This window comes from Patella vulgata, chromosome 7, assembly GCF_932274485.2.
Source record: "Patella vulgata chromosome 7, xgPatVulg1.2, whole genome shotgun sequence".
Lineage (NCBI taxonomy): Eukaryota > Metazoa > Mollusca > Gastropoda > Patellidae > Patella > Patella vulgata.
In genome coordinates this window covers 35,577,341-35,595,389 of record NC_065885.2, presented here as the reverse complement: position 1 = coordinate 35,595,389, position 18,049 = coordinate 35,577,341, and the positions used below count along the sequence as shown (strand labels likewise).

The window sequence follows — 18,049 nt, the reverse complement described above, 5'->3', positions numbered from 1 at the left end:
CAACATGCTATGATTTGAAAGTCAATATACTTTGGCTACGTGTGCACGGTTTATTTACAAATGGCTACATTATCAGTTCGCTGGGTCAAAGTTTATCAAAAAAAGCAACCTTTAACTACCAGAATGTAATGGAGAATTTATAAATTGTAAAACTCATAGTGAGTCATAGGCAACATCTATTATGTGTAAGAGAAACTTGTTTAAATTATTAGGTTAGCTCTGATAGCAACATAATCAAACCAGTTTTTACTTTGTGTTATTACAATTTAATTTATAATATATATGTTCGGTCATTGGATATTAGAGTTCAATTTCTCAAATTACGAATATGGGATAATCAATTATAATACAGAACTCATCATTTGTTAGGATTAGGATAAGTCAAGCTTAGAGCCAAATGCCAATATATATTCTTGATAATAAAATGCTACAGACTGAGAAAGGCCAACACGGCCAATAATCGTTTTCCTTAAACATGCACCATGCAAGAGCTAAATCTGCCTATTGCAGGTCTTTTTTAGGCCTGAAATGTTATATAAACTATTTATTAGACATGTATTAACAAAACAAGACTATAATCGACACTCGATGGCATCGGATACTCGAGATTTTAACTAGATTAAAACGGTTCGCCATTTAAAATTTTAATTTAAAAATGGGAAAGCGAGGCTTAGTCCCGATTATAACCGTGCCCTGGTTACCACTGTGCACACATCTTGTCAAAACTACAAACAATGATAACTTGGCTGAGAACGAAGTAATTTGAATGAAATTTTCAATATTTTATTTTTTTATCATCTATTTTTGAATTATTATAGCAAGAATAACCAACTCTTTATTAAACTCTTAACTAATGTATCTTTAATTATATAAATTTAACAAAAAGTAATGGTTTAAAGTGTGCTTTAGATTATAATCTAGACAATGAAAGCAAAAACATAGATTAGATGCCATTTGTGTCTCAATGTTCGAGGAGAGAAATACATTATTATCGTGTCCGTTTATAACTGTCTAAGAAAGAAAAAGATGGAGGCATTAAATCAATAGAACATAATAATGGGAACTTTATCTGGCCATAATATTCGTTAACATTGATGGATTTGAATATTTATTAAGATCAATATGATAAAGCATCGGCTAACGGTTTAAGAGAAACAGTAGGCAGTAATGAGAACTTTAGATGGCCATAACATTCGTTAGAGTTGATAGATTTGAATAATTTGCGGGCAATATGTTCTTTGGTAGAGAAAGACAGATGACGGCTGTTATACGCTGTACTGATGGAGATAGACATCCATAGGGATTTTATTGTCATCAACAAGAAGTTTTCTTTGAGCATAAATTAACTGTACAGAACAAAAACAAGGTTGAACTTAGTTAAGTACTCGGTCAAAGGGTGAAGGATTGGTCAAGATTTGGGCGATTGTTATGCCGAAACCAATGAAACTGTTATACATGCAACGTTTAAAATGATATGTAGGGGTCAGTGCATTTGAAATCTAAAAAAACAATAAGACCCTCGCTAAACAATTCGGCGTGTAAGTACACTTGTAAAACGAATAACAAACCTATTATTTGGGCCCATAGCATGGCTTATCTGTATGCATCGGCAATATTTTACTAACGGTATGATGCTTTACACGTGTCTACCACTTGAATAAACATTCATGTACTAGCTTTTATAGCATGGAGGGAAGTTCAAAAATATCCACTGAGTGCAAAATGTCTGCAAAGTCAGACAATCACGAATATTTGGAGAGTTTTATGGCTGGTTGATACAGTTGGAATTGCACAATTTTAGGTTTAAACGCCTACTGATCTAAGGTTTAACAAACAAAACTTTTGCTAGACGAAATACATATGACAAATAAGGAAATTATTTAGACAACACCTACCATGAAAAATTCCAGTTTCGGCATTTAAAATTGGAAAGTACATTTAAACGTATTGAATAAGAAAGTATTTTATTGTGTTTGGGCGTTATAGTGGTGGGTAAGTAGTCAAAGCAGAGTGCAGTATGCTTGTCACAAATGCGCTTGTGGGTTTCAACCCCATGATTGTAAATGTCAGTTGTCCAAACTACCATAGGCCTTGACCGATTTAGGTTAAGTAGACGTTACACCCACTTTCCACCGTATACCCACGTTCTGTATTAGACGTATTCGTTGCGTGCTAGTGCAAATTGGAAACAGATTTATAGGATTTTGTGACATTGATAAAGTGATATAATATGAAATATGTACAATAATTTCGGTTAGCTTTTCGCTTGTTTTGCTTATATCTGGACAACCAGGGGTGCTTAGTATTTGGCAAAGGCGTCAATCGAATTCAAAACAAAACAGACTACTGATAAGAAAGTACTTAGATCACATAAATTAATCGGAAGAATGGGGCGGGGGGGGGATCTAAGGGAGTAGTGGGAGGATTAGTGAAAAGTTACATTATGGGACGGTGTGCGGGTCAAAAGTTTAGATCACAAGTTGATGTGATGTCTTCCCTGGTAATGAGCCTGATGCTTTTCCTGGTATTGATTCTTAATTCCCGGATGTTCTAATTCGGATGAGGTTTTACATCTTCGATGTTGACAGTATTGTAATATTCTCCAAAGGACTGGAGCTTTTGGTCTAATCGAAATGTGTTCCAAGGAGATTCCGTTTTGGTTAGATTCAACAAACGATTAAAACCATTCAGTCAGTGAAATCATGAACACAGCTCTCCTTAATTTGTAAAAGTCAAAAATGGCCCTGCTTAAAACTGCTGTCCGAGTTTGGATTACAATACTAACAATGAGAGTGATTCCCGCCAATCTTAAGATAGGTGAAAGCTGTCTAGTCGTTCGGATGGGACGAAAAACCGAGGTCCCGTGTACACATTGGCGTGCACGTAAAAGATCCCTTGGCAGTTGGAATTCGATATAAGAGTAGGCCGTAGTGCCGCTGTCCGGGCAAAATTTCCCTCATAGCACACTGTATGGCGTATGCCCGTCTTCATTAGCCCAGGTTAGGAGCAGAACAGTAGGACGTTAAACCCCATTTCATTTCATTTCTTAAGATAGGTACTCAGAGCGGGTAGATATATACCAACCAAAACACCATTCTAAGTAGCATACATGGCGATATAAAATGTAATATTCAAATAATAGTGCCTTTCAGCTGTACAAGGTGATCAACAAAAAATCAATCTGATTAAAATACAGATCTATATTTCGTTTCGTTTTTTTATACTTTTGATGGCCTAATGAAGATCTGACCGATTGTACTGGAAGGTTGCGTCAGGGGTCGTACGAGCGACTTTTGACCCTATGATGTCAGACTTTTGATTAACCAATCAGCGTTGATGTTTCTACTGGAATAAGGGGGTTGGATGGCTGAATGGTTAGCGTGCGCGCGCTGTATCATAAAGTCTGTCATTAAGTCGACTGGTGTGGTTTCGAATCCCCGGTTGTACGTGACAAGGAGTAGGGTTGCCTGTCCAACCTCGTGGGTTTTCTCCGGGTCCTCCGGTTTCCTCCCACTGCTAAAGACCCCTATGCGCAAGCGAATTATTGAAATAGAGTTTAACCATATGTTGGTCCCGAAATGACCTAGTTTGTGTCGAGTGGACGGTAAACCCCATTTCTCTCTCTCTACTGGAATACCCACAGTTCCATGCACCGCACGCCAAGAATCCGCCGTAACAGACCGTTTCATTGGCTAATCCCTCATCAATCAAAACGCGGGTTATATAACATCTCTTCCAGATCCTAGTGTAGTAAAGACAAGTAGAACGAAATTTTGAAATTATAAAAAACGAAACGAAATAGGATCTGTGTTTTAATCCAATTGGCCAAAAAGTATAATTGGTCGAGATTCAAGCGCTTGATGGAACCCAGAAACAACCAGCACCTTGAAAATCGACTGCTCAAAACCAAATACCGATACCCCGGGTGCTACTCTATGTATGCTTTATCAACTACTCGATGATCAAGCCAGTGTATCTTGACACTATTTTTTTTTTATCTCGGCCGGCATTGGGCCATTGCTCTCACGACACCCCTCTTTTTTTGTTATCTTGGACAGCATGGGCTATTGCTCTCTGGAGAGCATTGTGTCATTGCTCTCCCCACACCTCTCTTTAGGCCATCTTTCTTACCCCAGGGTAATACAATGAACTAGGGCTATGGTCTTCTTTTGAGTCCTGTCTTCTGAGTAAAAAAAAATATTGTGACAATTCTTACCGCGCTAAACGATTTCACAAGGGAAAGTAATACAATCAGTCAAGATTGACGGGTAAAACTATTTTGAAGTAATAGAATAGAAGGAATGTTGTGTGGTTGTAGTTTCCTAAAGCGCAGATTCCAGTTAATTGCCTCAGTTAAAATGATTCTAAAATTAACAGTATTCTATTGTGTGCTGTAATTTGAGATTATTTCTAAAATGAGAGAAAAAACATATGTCCAATTGACAGGGGGGTATGAAAAGCAGGATAGGCATATCTAACATACAAGGTGATTTAATAAATACCAAAGCCAGAACATCCCGCCGCAGCAAGACCATGCGAGGCAATGTGCAGGAAACATAATAACCTTGTTTCACTTCTTTCAGCAATAAACTTCTTCAAACCAGGAAACGTACAGGCACCTGTATAATATAAAGATGTAAACCGTATAAACAATGAGAAGATCTTGTTTATTATACAAGACATGGGTATACAGCGAATTTTTAATGGAAGTAAAGTGGTGGGACTTGCCTGAAAAATGGATGTTTTTGGGGGCGAGAATTTTTTTAATAATGAGACGTGATTAGGTGCATTCTGGCATATCTCCTGGATCAAAAACAATCGTTAACGACCCTGCACCACCTCAGTCTTATAACCATAGGGATCGTGGAATAGAGAACCAACGTTGTAAAAATTGATTTCGGTTGGGGTTTTTTTGGTCGGTAAAAAAAGAAAATGTTGGCTCGCTAACCTGGAGGTCCCGTATTCGGTCCCTGCGTTGGCCGAGAAAGTTCATCGGGATTTTATATATTATATATAAAGGGAGGTGGCTCAGTGAGTAAGTCGTTGGCTCGCTAACCTGGAGGTCCCGTGTTTGGTCGCTTCGTTGGCCGATAAAGTTCATCGGTATTTTACGGCGTGGTTCCACATTATCAGTGGCGCAAAACCAAAACAGAGAGCCTGACAAGGTACGGCGGATGGCGAACACGTAAAAGAGTAGGCCGTAGTGCCGCTTTCCGGACAAAATTTCTCTCATAGCAGACTCTATGGCGTATAATGTCCGTCTTCATTAGTTGGGTGGGAGCAGAAAAGGAGTAGGACGTTAAACATCATTTCATTTCATTTTATTTTATATAAGTGGGGACATAAGTAAGGAAACGACAGTATGTATATAATGTGTGAATACATTTATACGTACATAAAAGTCGTTTGAACATAACACCGATTTGACATTTCTAAAATGGCTGATGTTATGGTTACGAAGTATTGTTCGATTAGATTTCAGACAGTTGTAATATTCATCTTATTCATTTATTTATTCCATGTTAAATAATATAGGCTATATCAGATGTTAATTATTGCCTCACTCATAGAACTAGAAAACCAATCCATTAAAATATATTTGAATTGGATATTCAAGGATTTTGGAGGTCGTCTGGTCCTTGTACGCTTGATCAATACAGTCAATTTGTCTGAAAATACTCTGCCTATTCTTCCAGTTTAATATGAAACCGTTCGTGGGTATTGATTTGATGGATGTAATGAGAAATCTACAACACAGCGGATTTGCAATCAATCACGTTTGACAGAAGCCGACGCCATATTGAATTGGATGTAATGATTTGCGAGAGCTCCTCGTGACGAGTAAAGCCACACGGGGTCGATATTATATTAAGTATACATATAATTACCAGTAGAAATCTTCAGTAAACAACTTATAAATCCCACTTTTCCTCGTAGACTGGAGATCAGCCTTTAATTAAACGTTATCATGTATCCAAAATGACTGTCTCTAATTGCAAATGTGAGAGCAATAAAACTTGATCAAGGGGGATAGAGGTGGTGAAAATTGCCTAATATGTCATCAAATCTGAAGGAAAGCTTTGGGCATGTGCCGTAAAACGATCGTGTAATTATCGATAGCACAATATGTTCATAGTTTCCAGGCTTCGATTAAAAAGGGCAACCAGGTTTATTTCTGAAATCAACCTGTCATGGATGGGATTGGCCTGGACAGATTTGGAATGGGTTGGTTTGTCTGTACCGTATGAAATCAATATTAGGAGAATGGGAGAATAAAACAGATATCTTATAATCCCTACTCAAGCGTCTGTAAAAAATAGATTTCAAGAATTTCAATATGGCCAAATGAAAGAAAGAACGTGCCGTACTTTTATAATAAGCTTTGTCGTATAATTTGTCATAAAATCAGAATCGACTCGGGCTTGTAGTTTCGCGGGTTGACACTCGGTACCCAGTTTACTACGGTGTCTTACTTTTAAGGTAGATTATGCAATCAGGAACAATATTAACCAATGTTATGACTATACAATACCTTATCAATAACATAGGAAAATATAAAACACATACCAACCCATACTAATTATAAACAGTTGGGATTGATGAATAGTAAACTGACTGAGAGTTAGGCTACATCAAGGCTCTTGTAAAAATGGGTTCCAATAGAAAACGTGAAACCAGATAGAAATGTAACCGATGCAGGTTCACTGAAATCCCAAATGCAAGTGGGTATTGAGTTCGACCGCGAAACCGGACTAGGTGAGTACACTATTGTCATACAGCTATTATCTACTGGATAAGAAATGAAGACGTGTGCTATGATAGAAAGTTTGCATGAGACCTCGTTTTTTCGTCCAAACCGAAAGCCTGGACGATACCCTCCGTCCTGTTGCACAGGCATTAAGAATTCACGCTAAAAAATCACAGTTGGAATTCGACAGACTAGATGGCAACGCCGCTGTAGTGGCAAATCTCACTCGTAGCACCAGAGTGGCTCCAGCATAGCTTACACCAAAGATATAGCATTTATAAAATACAGAGTAGCTTACTCCAAAGGTGTATCCTTGATAGGATACAGTATAGCTTAAACCAAAGATGTACCATTGATAGGATACAGTATATCTTAAACCAAAGATATACCATTGATAGGATACAGTATATCTTACACCAAAGATATTCCATTGATATGATACATTATAACATACTCTAAAGATGTGCCATTGATATGATACAGTGTAGCTTACTGAGGTTTACTCTAAAGATATTCCCGTTGATAGGATACAATGTACCTTTATAGATACAGTATATTATAGCTTACTCCCCAAAGACGTAACATTGACAGGATACATCTACATAGCCTCGTTCGTTTTATCTCTTTTGATAAAGAGTAAACAAGTTATTACCTTGTACCCAATTGGTTGACTATGTGCTTACAATTTTTTTTTCGGGGATCACGTGGCTAAGTCGGTAAGACGCTGGCTCGCTAGCCTGGAGGTCGGGTGTTCGATCCCTGCACTGGCCGAGAAAGTTCATCCAGATTATCCGGCGTGGTCCCCCCTTGTCAGTGATGCAGGACGAAAAACCGACTCAATGACAGGTCTTATGATACAGCGCGCACGTGCTAACCGTTCGGCCATCCAACCCCCCAGCACGAAAATGAAACCTTGACAGTTGGAAATCTAGAAAGAGTCCGAATATTACACACATAATCATACAATTAAAGATGACCACCATATTATGTTTATCTCAAAATGGCCGAAGTATTGTGTTGACGAGATATTAAACCCCATTTCATTACTATCTGTATACAATTTATTCTGTACTGTACTTAACTCGAAGTTCATCGTTATATAGCGTGTCTAATTTACAATCCCAATATTCATGGCCATGATGCATGCATAATTAAACCTAATGATGATAGAAAGGAGATGGCCGAGATAATGTATTATTTATACACATGACTGAGCAAAACCTAATATCCAAGATAATAAATTAAGCAACATTTTGATGAACTCTTATCAACTCCATATTTAATTCATTTACTATTGCCTACCTTCACAAAACAAATACTCATTTATGCGGCCATATTAGCCATACTTGAAAATAGCAATGTGTACATTTAATAATATTAAACGTAACCCGAGACACAGTACACGTGAGAAAAATATTTCACTATGCCAAGGCCGTTTACATGAATAATAATACATTATTCATAATATATCCTGGTGGTATGCAAAATAAACGATGAACTTGTCAGCTGTGTATAGATTTATATGGAGATTATTTAATCATAAACCCTGCTTTACTATGTTGGATTTTGTAATGTTATTTAAATAATTTAGGTTTTGTGAACAGATATGGCCAATCAATCTATCGCTAACGAAGTATTGCTGACATATTTTAGCCTGTTGATACCCTGGATTAATGTCAACAGATATACTCGCTCAACAAGTATAGGAGGGGCTATATCAATAAGTATTATTAGTATGTATAGATATATGGGACAGGGGCAAATGCTAAACCACAATTTCCAAGCTTAGATAACCTTGTAAATGCCAACAGATATTGTCAACATGTAAACAACAGATATTTTGAAGAGAGATATTGTCAATATACCATTGTTAACAATGCCGAGAATGTTATCAACGTGTTGATAACCTTGTAAATGTCAACAGATACTGTCTACATTCAGATAAAGAGTATCCCCAATGTAGATGCTGAGCAACAAAATAAATAGATAGAGTAATGTCAATTTTTAACATATAGATATCCTGATAATGTCAAATTATACTGCCGATATGTAGATAAAAAGGGTAATGCCAACACATATTTTAACAAAGTAGATTGACTCGTAAATGTCAAAATGTAGATAACCTAGATAATGACAACAAATATCGTCAACTCTGAGATAACTTAGTAAACGCCAATAAATATTGTCAGCCTGTAGAGATAATTTAGTATATGGCAATAAATATTGCCAGTCTGGAGATAACTTAGTAAACGCCAAAATATTGTCAGCCTGGAGATAACTTAATAAATGACAATAAATATTGCCAACTTGTAGATAACCAATAGATAATGCCGACATATATTTTCAACATGTAGATAACCAATGTCAACAGAAATACAGATAGCAAATCGAATCTTTAAAGAACCAGCTGAAATGAAATGGGGTTTAATTAAAATAGGCACTGTTCCTTGTCAGGCCCTTCAGGCAAATCAGGTCAGGAAACTCTCAAGGAGTTTTCTCGGCAAGCACAGGGTTCGATCACAGGACCTCCAAACCACCCCCAACCCCGCCCTGGTGTATTTCACACTGAACAAACGCCCTCTCCCCTTTCCTGTAGACTCGATAGGCTATATTGTCAACTTACAGACACGGTATTACCAACAAACACCGATGCACCAATAAGCATGCCACGATTAAATATCATTTATTTTGCCCTTATCATCAACGAAATCTGATGGCCAAAAGTCAAATGTCAAGGAACACAAATTAAGAAAGAAGTAACTGCCTAATATAAGTAACATAAGGGCATTTTAAAATTAATCAATGGCGTATTTGAGAACTCTGATTTACAAACATTTAGATATTTTAAAACAAAACCCTCATTCTTTACTTCATTGGGATAATTATATAGCAACGTAACATTGACATTTCAGCGATATAAAATGGCTATATTTATAGCCTCTCATTCAGACGAATTATACAGGCTTTTCTACGAATATTGAAGAATGTGTGATTTAAGTAACCGAGACTACTGTATTTATAGTTGATAATATTATCACATCTGTAATGTCATTCTGTAAATGGCAAAGTTTCAATTATATTGAATTGTTTTCTTTGAGTTATTTACAACTGTGTATATTGTGTTGCATTTTTAATAGCATAGGCCTACCGGTAACCAAAGCCGCGTGCCGAGATGGTAAGGTATAATAACAGCATGCTTCACATTTGATGTACGTAACAGAAAAGAAATGAATTTGGACAATGTGGATCACGAAAATAGACATTTAATTCTGATTAAAAAGATAACGGTATCTTGTCAATCTGACTGATAGTATAACCATGGTGACAGCGTGCGTCAGAGGCTCATCTTGACTACTAGGCAAAATAATATTTTCTTTCAAAACACGCTCATGACCTGTAAACCTATATTTGTAATGTCAACATGTAAACTAGGTATTTGACAATTTGGTACCACCACACTGACTTCTCTTCAACGATTTCGATAGATGTGAAAAAGCGATGAAATGCTATAAATTAATAACAATCATAAGCCGTTAAAATATAGCATCATTTATATACAGTGATGAAGAGATATTGCGTCCCATTCAGAGTAACAGTCCTTTTCCGGGCAATGATCATATTTATATTTTCTATGCACAAGAAGGAATAAGGCTAAACGTCTCATTCACACAGTACTTTGGTCATTTTGAGACTAAGATCACAATATATTATTGTGGTTGGGTGTTCAGAAAAATAAGAACTGGTGTAAAATGCCTTCTTGACTCCTACATCTGCCCGCCAAGCCATGAATCAATGCAATTCAAGGGCTAGGGATTCGGTCCGCCGTGTAGATTACAGGATAAAGGCCTATTCAACTTGGATTAGTATACAAAAGCTCCTAAACATTTTAAAATTTCTATATTTTTATTCATCATCAGTATTTTAAATTGTTGTAAATCATTCAGTTTATAAAAATTTCGTTCGTGAAATAGAATTAAACTGAACAGTTCTTTTCTTTTTTCGTCATGTCTTTTACAATTTGTTATCAAATGAATTTCGCCTTTTACCTCCTGACATACATTACACAAACGATCGTTAACGTCTAATTTTAAATATCTCCCTGTTTCAATTTTCAATTTAGGTGCGCTTATTCTTAGATTTGTTGGTGCTTTTCTATGTTTTCTATTTCTTATCACATCTAAATAATTTTCATAATTTATATATATTATTAACATTTTCTGACATATATGCACCATTTATTCGAAGTCTTGTCTTCTACGTACTATTATTTTTACCCCGATTTCTTATAAACACCCTTTTAATAATAAACCCATGCCCTGACATTTACTTCCTAAATATCCGTGGGAGAGGATCTGTAACCAGCTGTAACCACATTATTCCAACCAATATTAAAATCACATAGTTATACATAGGTTTATTATACCACGTTGCTTTGGTAACAAAGTGTCTTTCTGGTGATAAATCGATTTGCTAAAAGCTATGGGATCAGCTAAATGTAACCATCTCAGTAGATCCATATCGTGACCATAAAACTTTTCTTAAGGCAATAATATTGTGGTCGACAAGATAATCTAATTTAACGTATACAGTAGGGTATGAAACTAAAAGTACGTCCCATTTACTTTGTTTTGTTCTTCCATTTAAAGGCGTGGGTGTGGGGGTCGCTAGAATCCGCAGTGGTCCCAATTTACATACATAACCGTCGCTTCAGATTTTGTGATAAATTTTAAAAAAGAAAATAAGAGATGTAGTTCAGTTTTAAAACAAAGGTTAATGCTCGTATTATAACCATGTGGTTCTGTGATACGATTTCAAAGTACCAGGAACATCCAGTTGCCAGATGAAGTTTGATTATAGTGATCACGTTGTACCTGGAGAAATCTGTTTATAACGCAGATCAGCGCAGAGAAAAAATAAAATAAAATGGGGATAAACGTCCTGTACTGTTCTAAACCGATTGGGCTATGGGCAGCGCATTGACAATTTTCCACAACACTTTCTTTTTTATTGAGAATTCATCTGTACTATGGTACTTCGAATTTTGCACCGATTGTACTAATAGTACATCTGAATAGCGGTAACACTGAGAGAAATTGACAGCTTTACTACGTGTATATATAAAAAGTACAGTAGGTTCTATTGTGCGGGAGACATGATAGTGGCTGTTACAACTCTACAGAGAGATAAGCGACAGTTCTGGATGATCACCTTTTGCATATTATTGAAGCAATGGCCGGAGAAATCCATCTCTGGCCATTTCTGGATTGGCTTCTGATACTTGAGCTTTTGAGGGAGTGTGTCTATTCTTCCCGTTTAATCAAATATATCCCAAGTACAGCAACATGACAACCTTTCGTTTAATCTGGGGTCTTCCCTAAAACTTTGGACAGTGATTTAAGCTATTAAAACGGTGAAACTATTGTTCGTCTCAAACAGTATTGTTTACATTGTATCCGCTTTGATAGCCTCGTTTGTCACGCAATTAGTTTTTCTGCAATATTCTGCTATGCACTGGTTAATTGGGCGTAATAAAATCGTGAGTCATGACATAACGTTATGTAAACATATTTGGTCCAATTTAGAGCTCTGTTTAAAACGTAATAGTAATTGTTACGCAGTTATCTATTGGTTGTTAATCGGACTATTAACCAGTCATAATTTGGAACAGATATAGCAGTGTTAAGTGGGATTAGCTCTAATCAAACGAAACACTGCGAGGAATATGACATTTTGCGGCGCATGACATTATGACGACCGAATAAATCCCAAACTATCTCGACGTCGGACTGTTTGGTCTGTCTCCAGCCGAACCATAGCATAAGCAGAAACAAAGATAGGTTGGCAGACAATAAAACATCCGCCCATAGCAGCTATGTCGTCCGTGCAGTCAACAAGTGTTGTGGCATATTTTTTCTTTGTCAGTAATGAGAACATTTACAAAGCATTACCACTGAAATACCACGTTAGTTCCAAAATGGCCCAATTAATGTGTTGACGAGACGGTAAACACCGTCGCGTCAATTCATTCATTCAAATTACACCAGAAACATTAGTGGGCTTGTAGAAACTAGTATTGAAAAGGTTGACGATAAAGTTCTTTGGGTACACCATTTAAGAACCAATTTATCATTATACCCAGTGATATTTTCTTGCGCCCGAAGTCAAATCGTGTGAAGCCATGTGTTATATGTGTTAAAATTAACTTTGTGGAGTTTTACTGTTTAACCCTCTTCTCGCCTTTTTGTGTCAACTAATACGAGACCAGGAGAAAAAATCGTAAATAAGAAGCATTCGACTACCAAAAATATTTGGACAAATCTTGGAAGGGCCATCGCCCCTAACGGTTAAGTGCCTGATTCCTATAAAACCTGGTTCTTACAGGTAATGTAGTTTAGTCCGAAACCATTGTAATCCGTTATCAGAAATAAAACGATCCGAAATGGAGTTATTGTACAATATTAAGATTTAATGATTTTTAAATAGATAATTGGGCGACGTTTAAGCGTGATTGGAATGGCTGCATGTTCATTGACTGTTTACGGTACACAAGTGAGAACATGACACTGTGATAAAACTTTTCAGATATTAAATTTAAAAAAGGATAAAAGACGATTTTGATTAATTCGCGGTTATTTTACTCCATTTAATAGAATAAAAACACGAAAACAACATCCAGTTCGAACTAGATTATTTGAATGCGGCCGTGACTTAGAGAATGAATAGAAACTATCTCGTGCATTATGCGTGTAGCTTAGAAATTGTGTATCCATTGACATTATTCCCAGGCTTTGTGTTCGATGTCCGATCTCCATTTAAAATCTACGGGAAATCCTCTTGGTTGCTATGGCACCTTAAAGCCAAAATGATAATAAATTCGTGATTAAATCCGATTTTCTGTTGTCAGCAGTTAACATTGATTTTTACTACCAACTCGGTATTCATAATCGACCTTTATAGAGGAATAGACCAGCAAACTTATTAATCATCTAGTCATAGTATCAGAGAGCTGTGCATTAAAGAAATCCGTAGCCCTAACGTGTTTTTCTATCTAATTGGACACCGGGCTCAATACCGAGTAGAGTGGTAACTTCGTATACTTGAATATTTAATGCGCAGAAAGGTATTCTAAATATATACCCGACACACTGGTGTATTAATATCATACAAGATCTGAGTCACGATCTCGCCACGCCCTACAGGTGTTCTCTGTTATTTTATAATGATAATTAATATCATTTATATTCAGTATGGTGTATATTCCCATAGTGTACAACCATGGACCATATTATTAGCTCCATAGTACAATAGCGTTTAATTCTCAACAACAGAACACACACATACACAGAGATGGGGTAAACAAATGTAAGCCGGGAAGTATTCGGTGACAAATGGGTATACATTTCGCACAAGAAAATATCAGTCTGACAATACGCCCATCTTGTAAGTGACAGCAGTGTTCTAGAGAGGGTCGATTTCGAGTGGTTTTTCCTGAGCGTTGCCTGGACGAGATATGACCTTGCCACGTCTACACCGCACAATGACTCATGCAACCTATATTATCAGAAATGACCTTCGCCTGACATTCGTACGGTAAACAGCTTATAAAATCGCGTGTTAGGCCAATAAATCACGCATCACACGGCAACCGTTTCAAGTCGTGCTCGATTCGTATAGGTCTATAAATAAAGAAGTACTTATCTTCTCTTAGAAACCATGTTTACTACATACATATATTTAGAGGGTGGTATCAAAGACGTGTACGCTCTAGTTGCTTTCTATGTCTGAATTTCTTTATAATATATTGGTACTCAGCTTGTGTTAATATTGATAAATATTAATTTATTCATAAATATATATACACGTCCATTGTGGTTATAAATATATGACTTCAATAAATATTAGGACACCAAGCTGTATACCAAGAACATGTGTCGCCTTTGCATCTTACATTATTGCACATTAATATTTCGAAAGAATTTGAAAATGTGACTGTCATTTGTGTCAGTGTGCCTACAGTTCGAAGGAACAATATCCTTGACATGTACTACACGTCCTAAATATACCCCCCCCCCCCAATTAAAAGGCCAGTCAGTACTAATATCACACTTGACAGATCAAAATGACCATATAGGGGACAAAAGAAAACCAAAAAACACGTCTGGTGATCAGAATCAGTGGCGTTTCAATATGAGGGAGTCGACAACTTCAAAATATACATTTTTCTGCGATCTGGACAATTCAACTGTTCAAATATTTAACGACATTTGGCATTTGAATGAAGATTCTTATAGTAGAGACTTGTGGTTTTGAGCTGAAGAAAGCGTCGTTCCTTCACAATTCTGATGATTGATACTGAAGAAGAAGAAGTCTAATAACTAATTTCGAAGACGGTGGAAGGTATGGCAACCAGTGGGTGAGGAACGATTGTATGATGAACGGGAATGGATTCAGATGGTTGACAATGGTATGTTAACATGAATTCAGATGGATGACAGTGGTGGTTTAATATGAATGCAAAGATCACTTTGAATTCAGATTGATGACAGTGTTAGATCAATATGAATTCAGATGATAGACAATATTAGATTGGTAAAGAAAGTAGATTGGTAGACGTGGCAATGGATGAGTCTTGGACTGCTAATTGTTCAGAAGGGTTGAAATGGAAGGGTGTTGCAGTCATAGTAATCCGTGCTTAAAATGGAAGAGGTTTAGCTTGGGGCTTCGGATCAAAAATAAGCCTAATTTCTCGAAACAACAATTTAATCATACACATATTCAGATCAACCAAGTATCAAAGAGGTTTAGCGCCTTAAAAGTGGCACAATGAAAGTGTCGTAAGATGATTAAAGTTGGGATAAAGCATATTACAAAATACCTTCAACTATCTGCTGATCGGTTTAATATCTTTAGCATTATGACAAAAAATGAGTTCATAAAACTTATACACGGGTTAGCAATTTTATGTTGCACAGTCATGTTTAAGAGGCCACCGATATCGAGAGGATTTAATATTGTCCCTCTTGTCGGGATTTGATTTTTATTAAAACTTTCGTGAATGTGTGGTGTATTAATCCAAAGGAAAATATTTTTGACTTTTTAAAAAATAATACTCCCTCAAAAGGCACACTATGCATACCTGAGTTTGGATAGGATTTTAGTAATAATGATGTCTTTGTTGAAAGTTTTAAATAGCGCCATATATTATACATGTGGGTTGAATAGCTATGGTGTAAACATTGGGGGTAGAAATCATCACGTTGCGTTGACATAAAAGAAAGTTGTAGAAAAACCTTACACTTTCAACAAGCATCCGCATGGCTCATATCATTAAGGTGGTATTTTGCAAATGGATTAATGTGCATACCGTATACTCGACATGATTAAGCGACATCCGGGTGTTTGTACTTTAAAAAGGTCACGATATCCGTTACTCGTTGTTATTCAAGATTGTATGTTAATATATATCCTAAATAGGACATTAAGAAAACCCCAAAGGAGTAGTTTAAAAAGACGGGTCACCTACATTGAAAGTTGTAGAGACGTTTGTGGTCGTCCTTGTTGTAAGGTCAACTAAGACTATAAGTAACATGTGTTATAATAATTATAACACGTCGCAAAAATAGCTTTGTTAATCAATTAATATACGCCCACCAGAAGCATTTGAACAGTGGCGTTCATGTTTCCGGTGTCAGGGCTAATAACTACGAAAAACTTACTGATAGACAATTCTTAATTTTGATACTACGTCAATGTTTCGGTGTCAGGAACACTAACCCAAGCTCTCTATAGCGGTATATTAGATTCAAAATTTCTAACGTGCTATCGTCTAATTTCTGTTCATGTAATTTTTAACTTTTATTCATGTAATTTCTAACTTCTATGTGTAATTTTTAAATTAAGACAATGTATAATCCAACTTCTTTATTTGTTCAGTGTAAATTTAATTTAATTCTATTTCATCTTATTTCTATTATTTAGACGAAAAACGTCTTCTTCATTGATGCTTTACACGTTTAGCATGAACATCAACGAAATTAGAATTTTTACACTTCTGCCTAGCAACCATCATTATGAAGCCGTTTGGTGTCGCCACTGCGCACCTGACCGGGACTATGATGTTGATCTAAACGACTTACCCTACACTGATCAACAGTGAATATTCGCTAGGCCGCTACAATCACTGATAAGGATGACACCAATGCGACTTAATGAGTCTCAAATATTAACTTTTTCCCACCGACAAATTAAATTCTAAAACATTTTTTTGGTGTATTAGAAAAATAAATAAAGAAGTTTGACGTATTTGTAGGTAAAAATTATTTTGTATTTAGTTTAAATGGGTATTAAAATGACTAAAAGGCAGCATTCTGTCCGAAGCAGTAACGTCTTATGTAAACAATGCACGCGCCATTCAGCCAATGATTGACGCCGCGTGCTGTGACGTCACGTGTTAAAGACAGTCATCTTTTACAGAGATATTAGAGAAGACTCGTAATTCTCTGTGAAACAGATTGGACTTGCTCTTCGTCTGATGGTTGGACGGAGTGCTGAAATTTAAAGAGAGAGAGAGAGAGAGAGAGAGGGAGAGAAATGGGGTTTAACGACCGCTCGACACAAACTAGGTCATTTCGGGGCTAACATATGGTTCAATTTTATTTCAATAATTTGCTTGTGCGTTAGGGGTCAAGCAGTGGGAGGAAACCGAAGGACCCTACTCCTTGTCACGTATAACCGGGGAATCGATGCTGAAATTTAAACCAACATCGAATGTGATATGGTTGGCAAATAATATTTCAAATATAAGCTAAACAATATTGTTTTCTTTTTTTAAATTATTATTTTATTTATTTTTTTTTGTAGTTCAAAATTTCGTTTTATTTGTCTGTACTACACTAGGATCTGGAAGTGTTGTTATATAACCTGCGTTCTGGATGGCGTGAGGAATAAGCCAATGAAACCATCTGTTTCGGCGACTTCTTGGCGTGCGATGCACCGAGCTGTGTGTATATCACTAAAAACGTCAACGCTGGTTGATTAATCAATGTCTGACGTTATAGGGCCAAAAGCCGTTCGTACGACCTCTGACGCGACCTTTCATAACAACCGGTCAGATCTTCATGTAGTGTATAGGCCATCGAAAGTATAAAAAAAACCGAAAAGAAATATAGATCTGTATTTTAATCAGATTGGGGAGAATTTTATTGATTTATTTTACAGTTAAGCCAATATTAATATTTATATATAATGATCTATAACTGCTCTAACAAAAATGTCGCGTTATAATGATAAACTTTTTCTTGA

At 36.5% G+C, this 18,049-nt stretch overlaps 1 protein-coding gene across 1 annotated transcript in view; it reads right to left on the bottom strand.

Moving 5' to 3' along the window:
- Positions 1-18,049, bottom strand: part of LOC126828835 (deacetylase Oant_2987) — a 33,087-nt gene that overhangs the window by 5,222 nt on the left and 9,816 nt on the right. Inside the window, exon 2 of the mRNA XM_050558832.2 lies at positions 4,503-4,619. Within this exon, the coding sequence (XP_050414789.2) occupies positions 4,503-4,619 (117 nt within the window). The remainder of the gene's footprint in view (positions 1-4,502; positions 4,620-18,049) is intronic.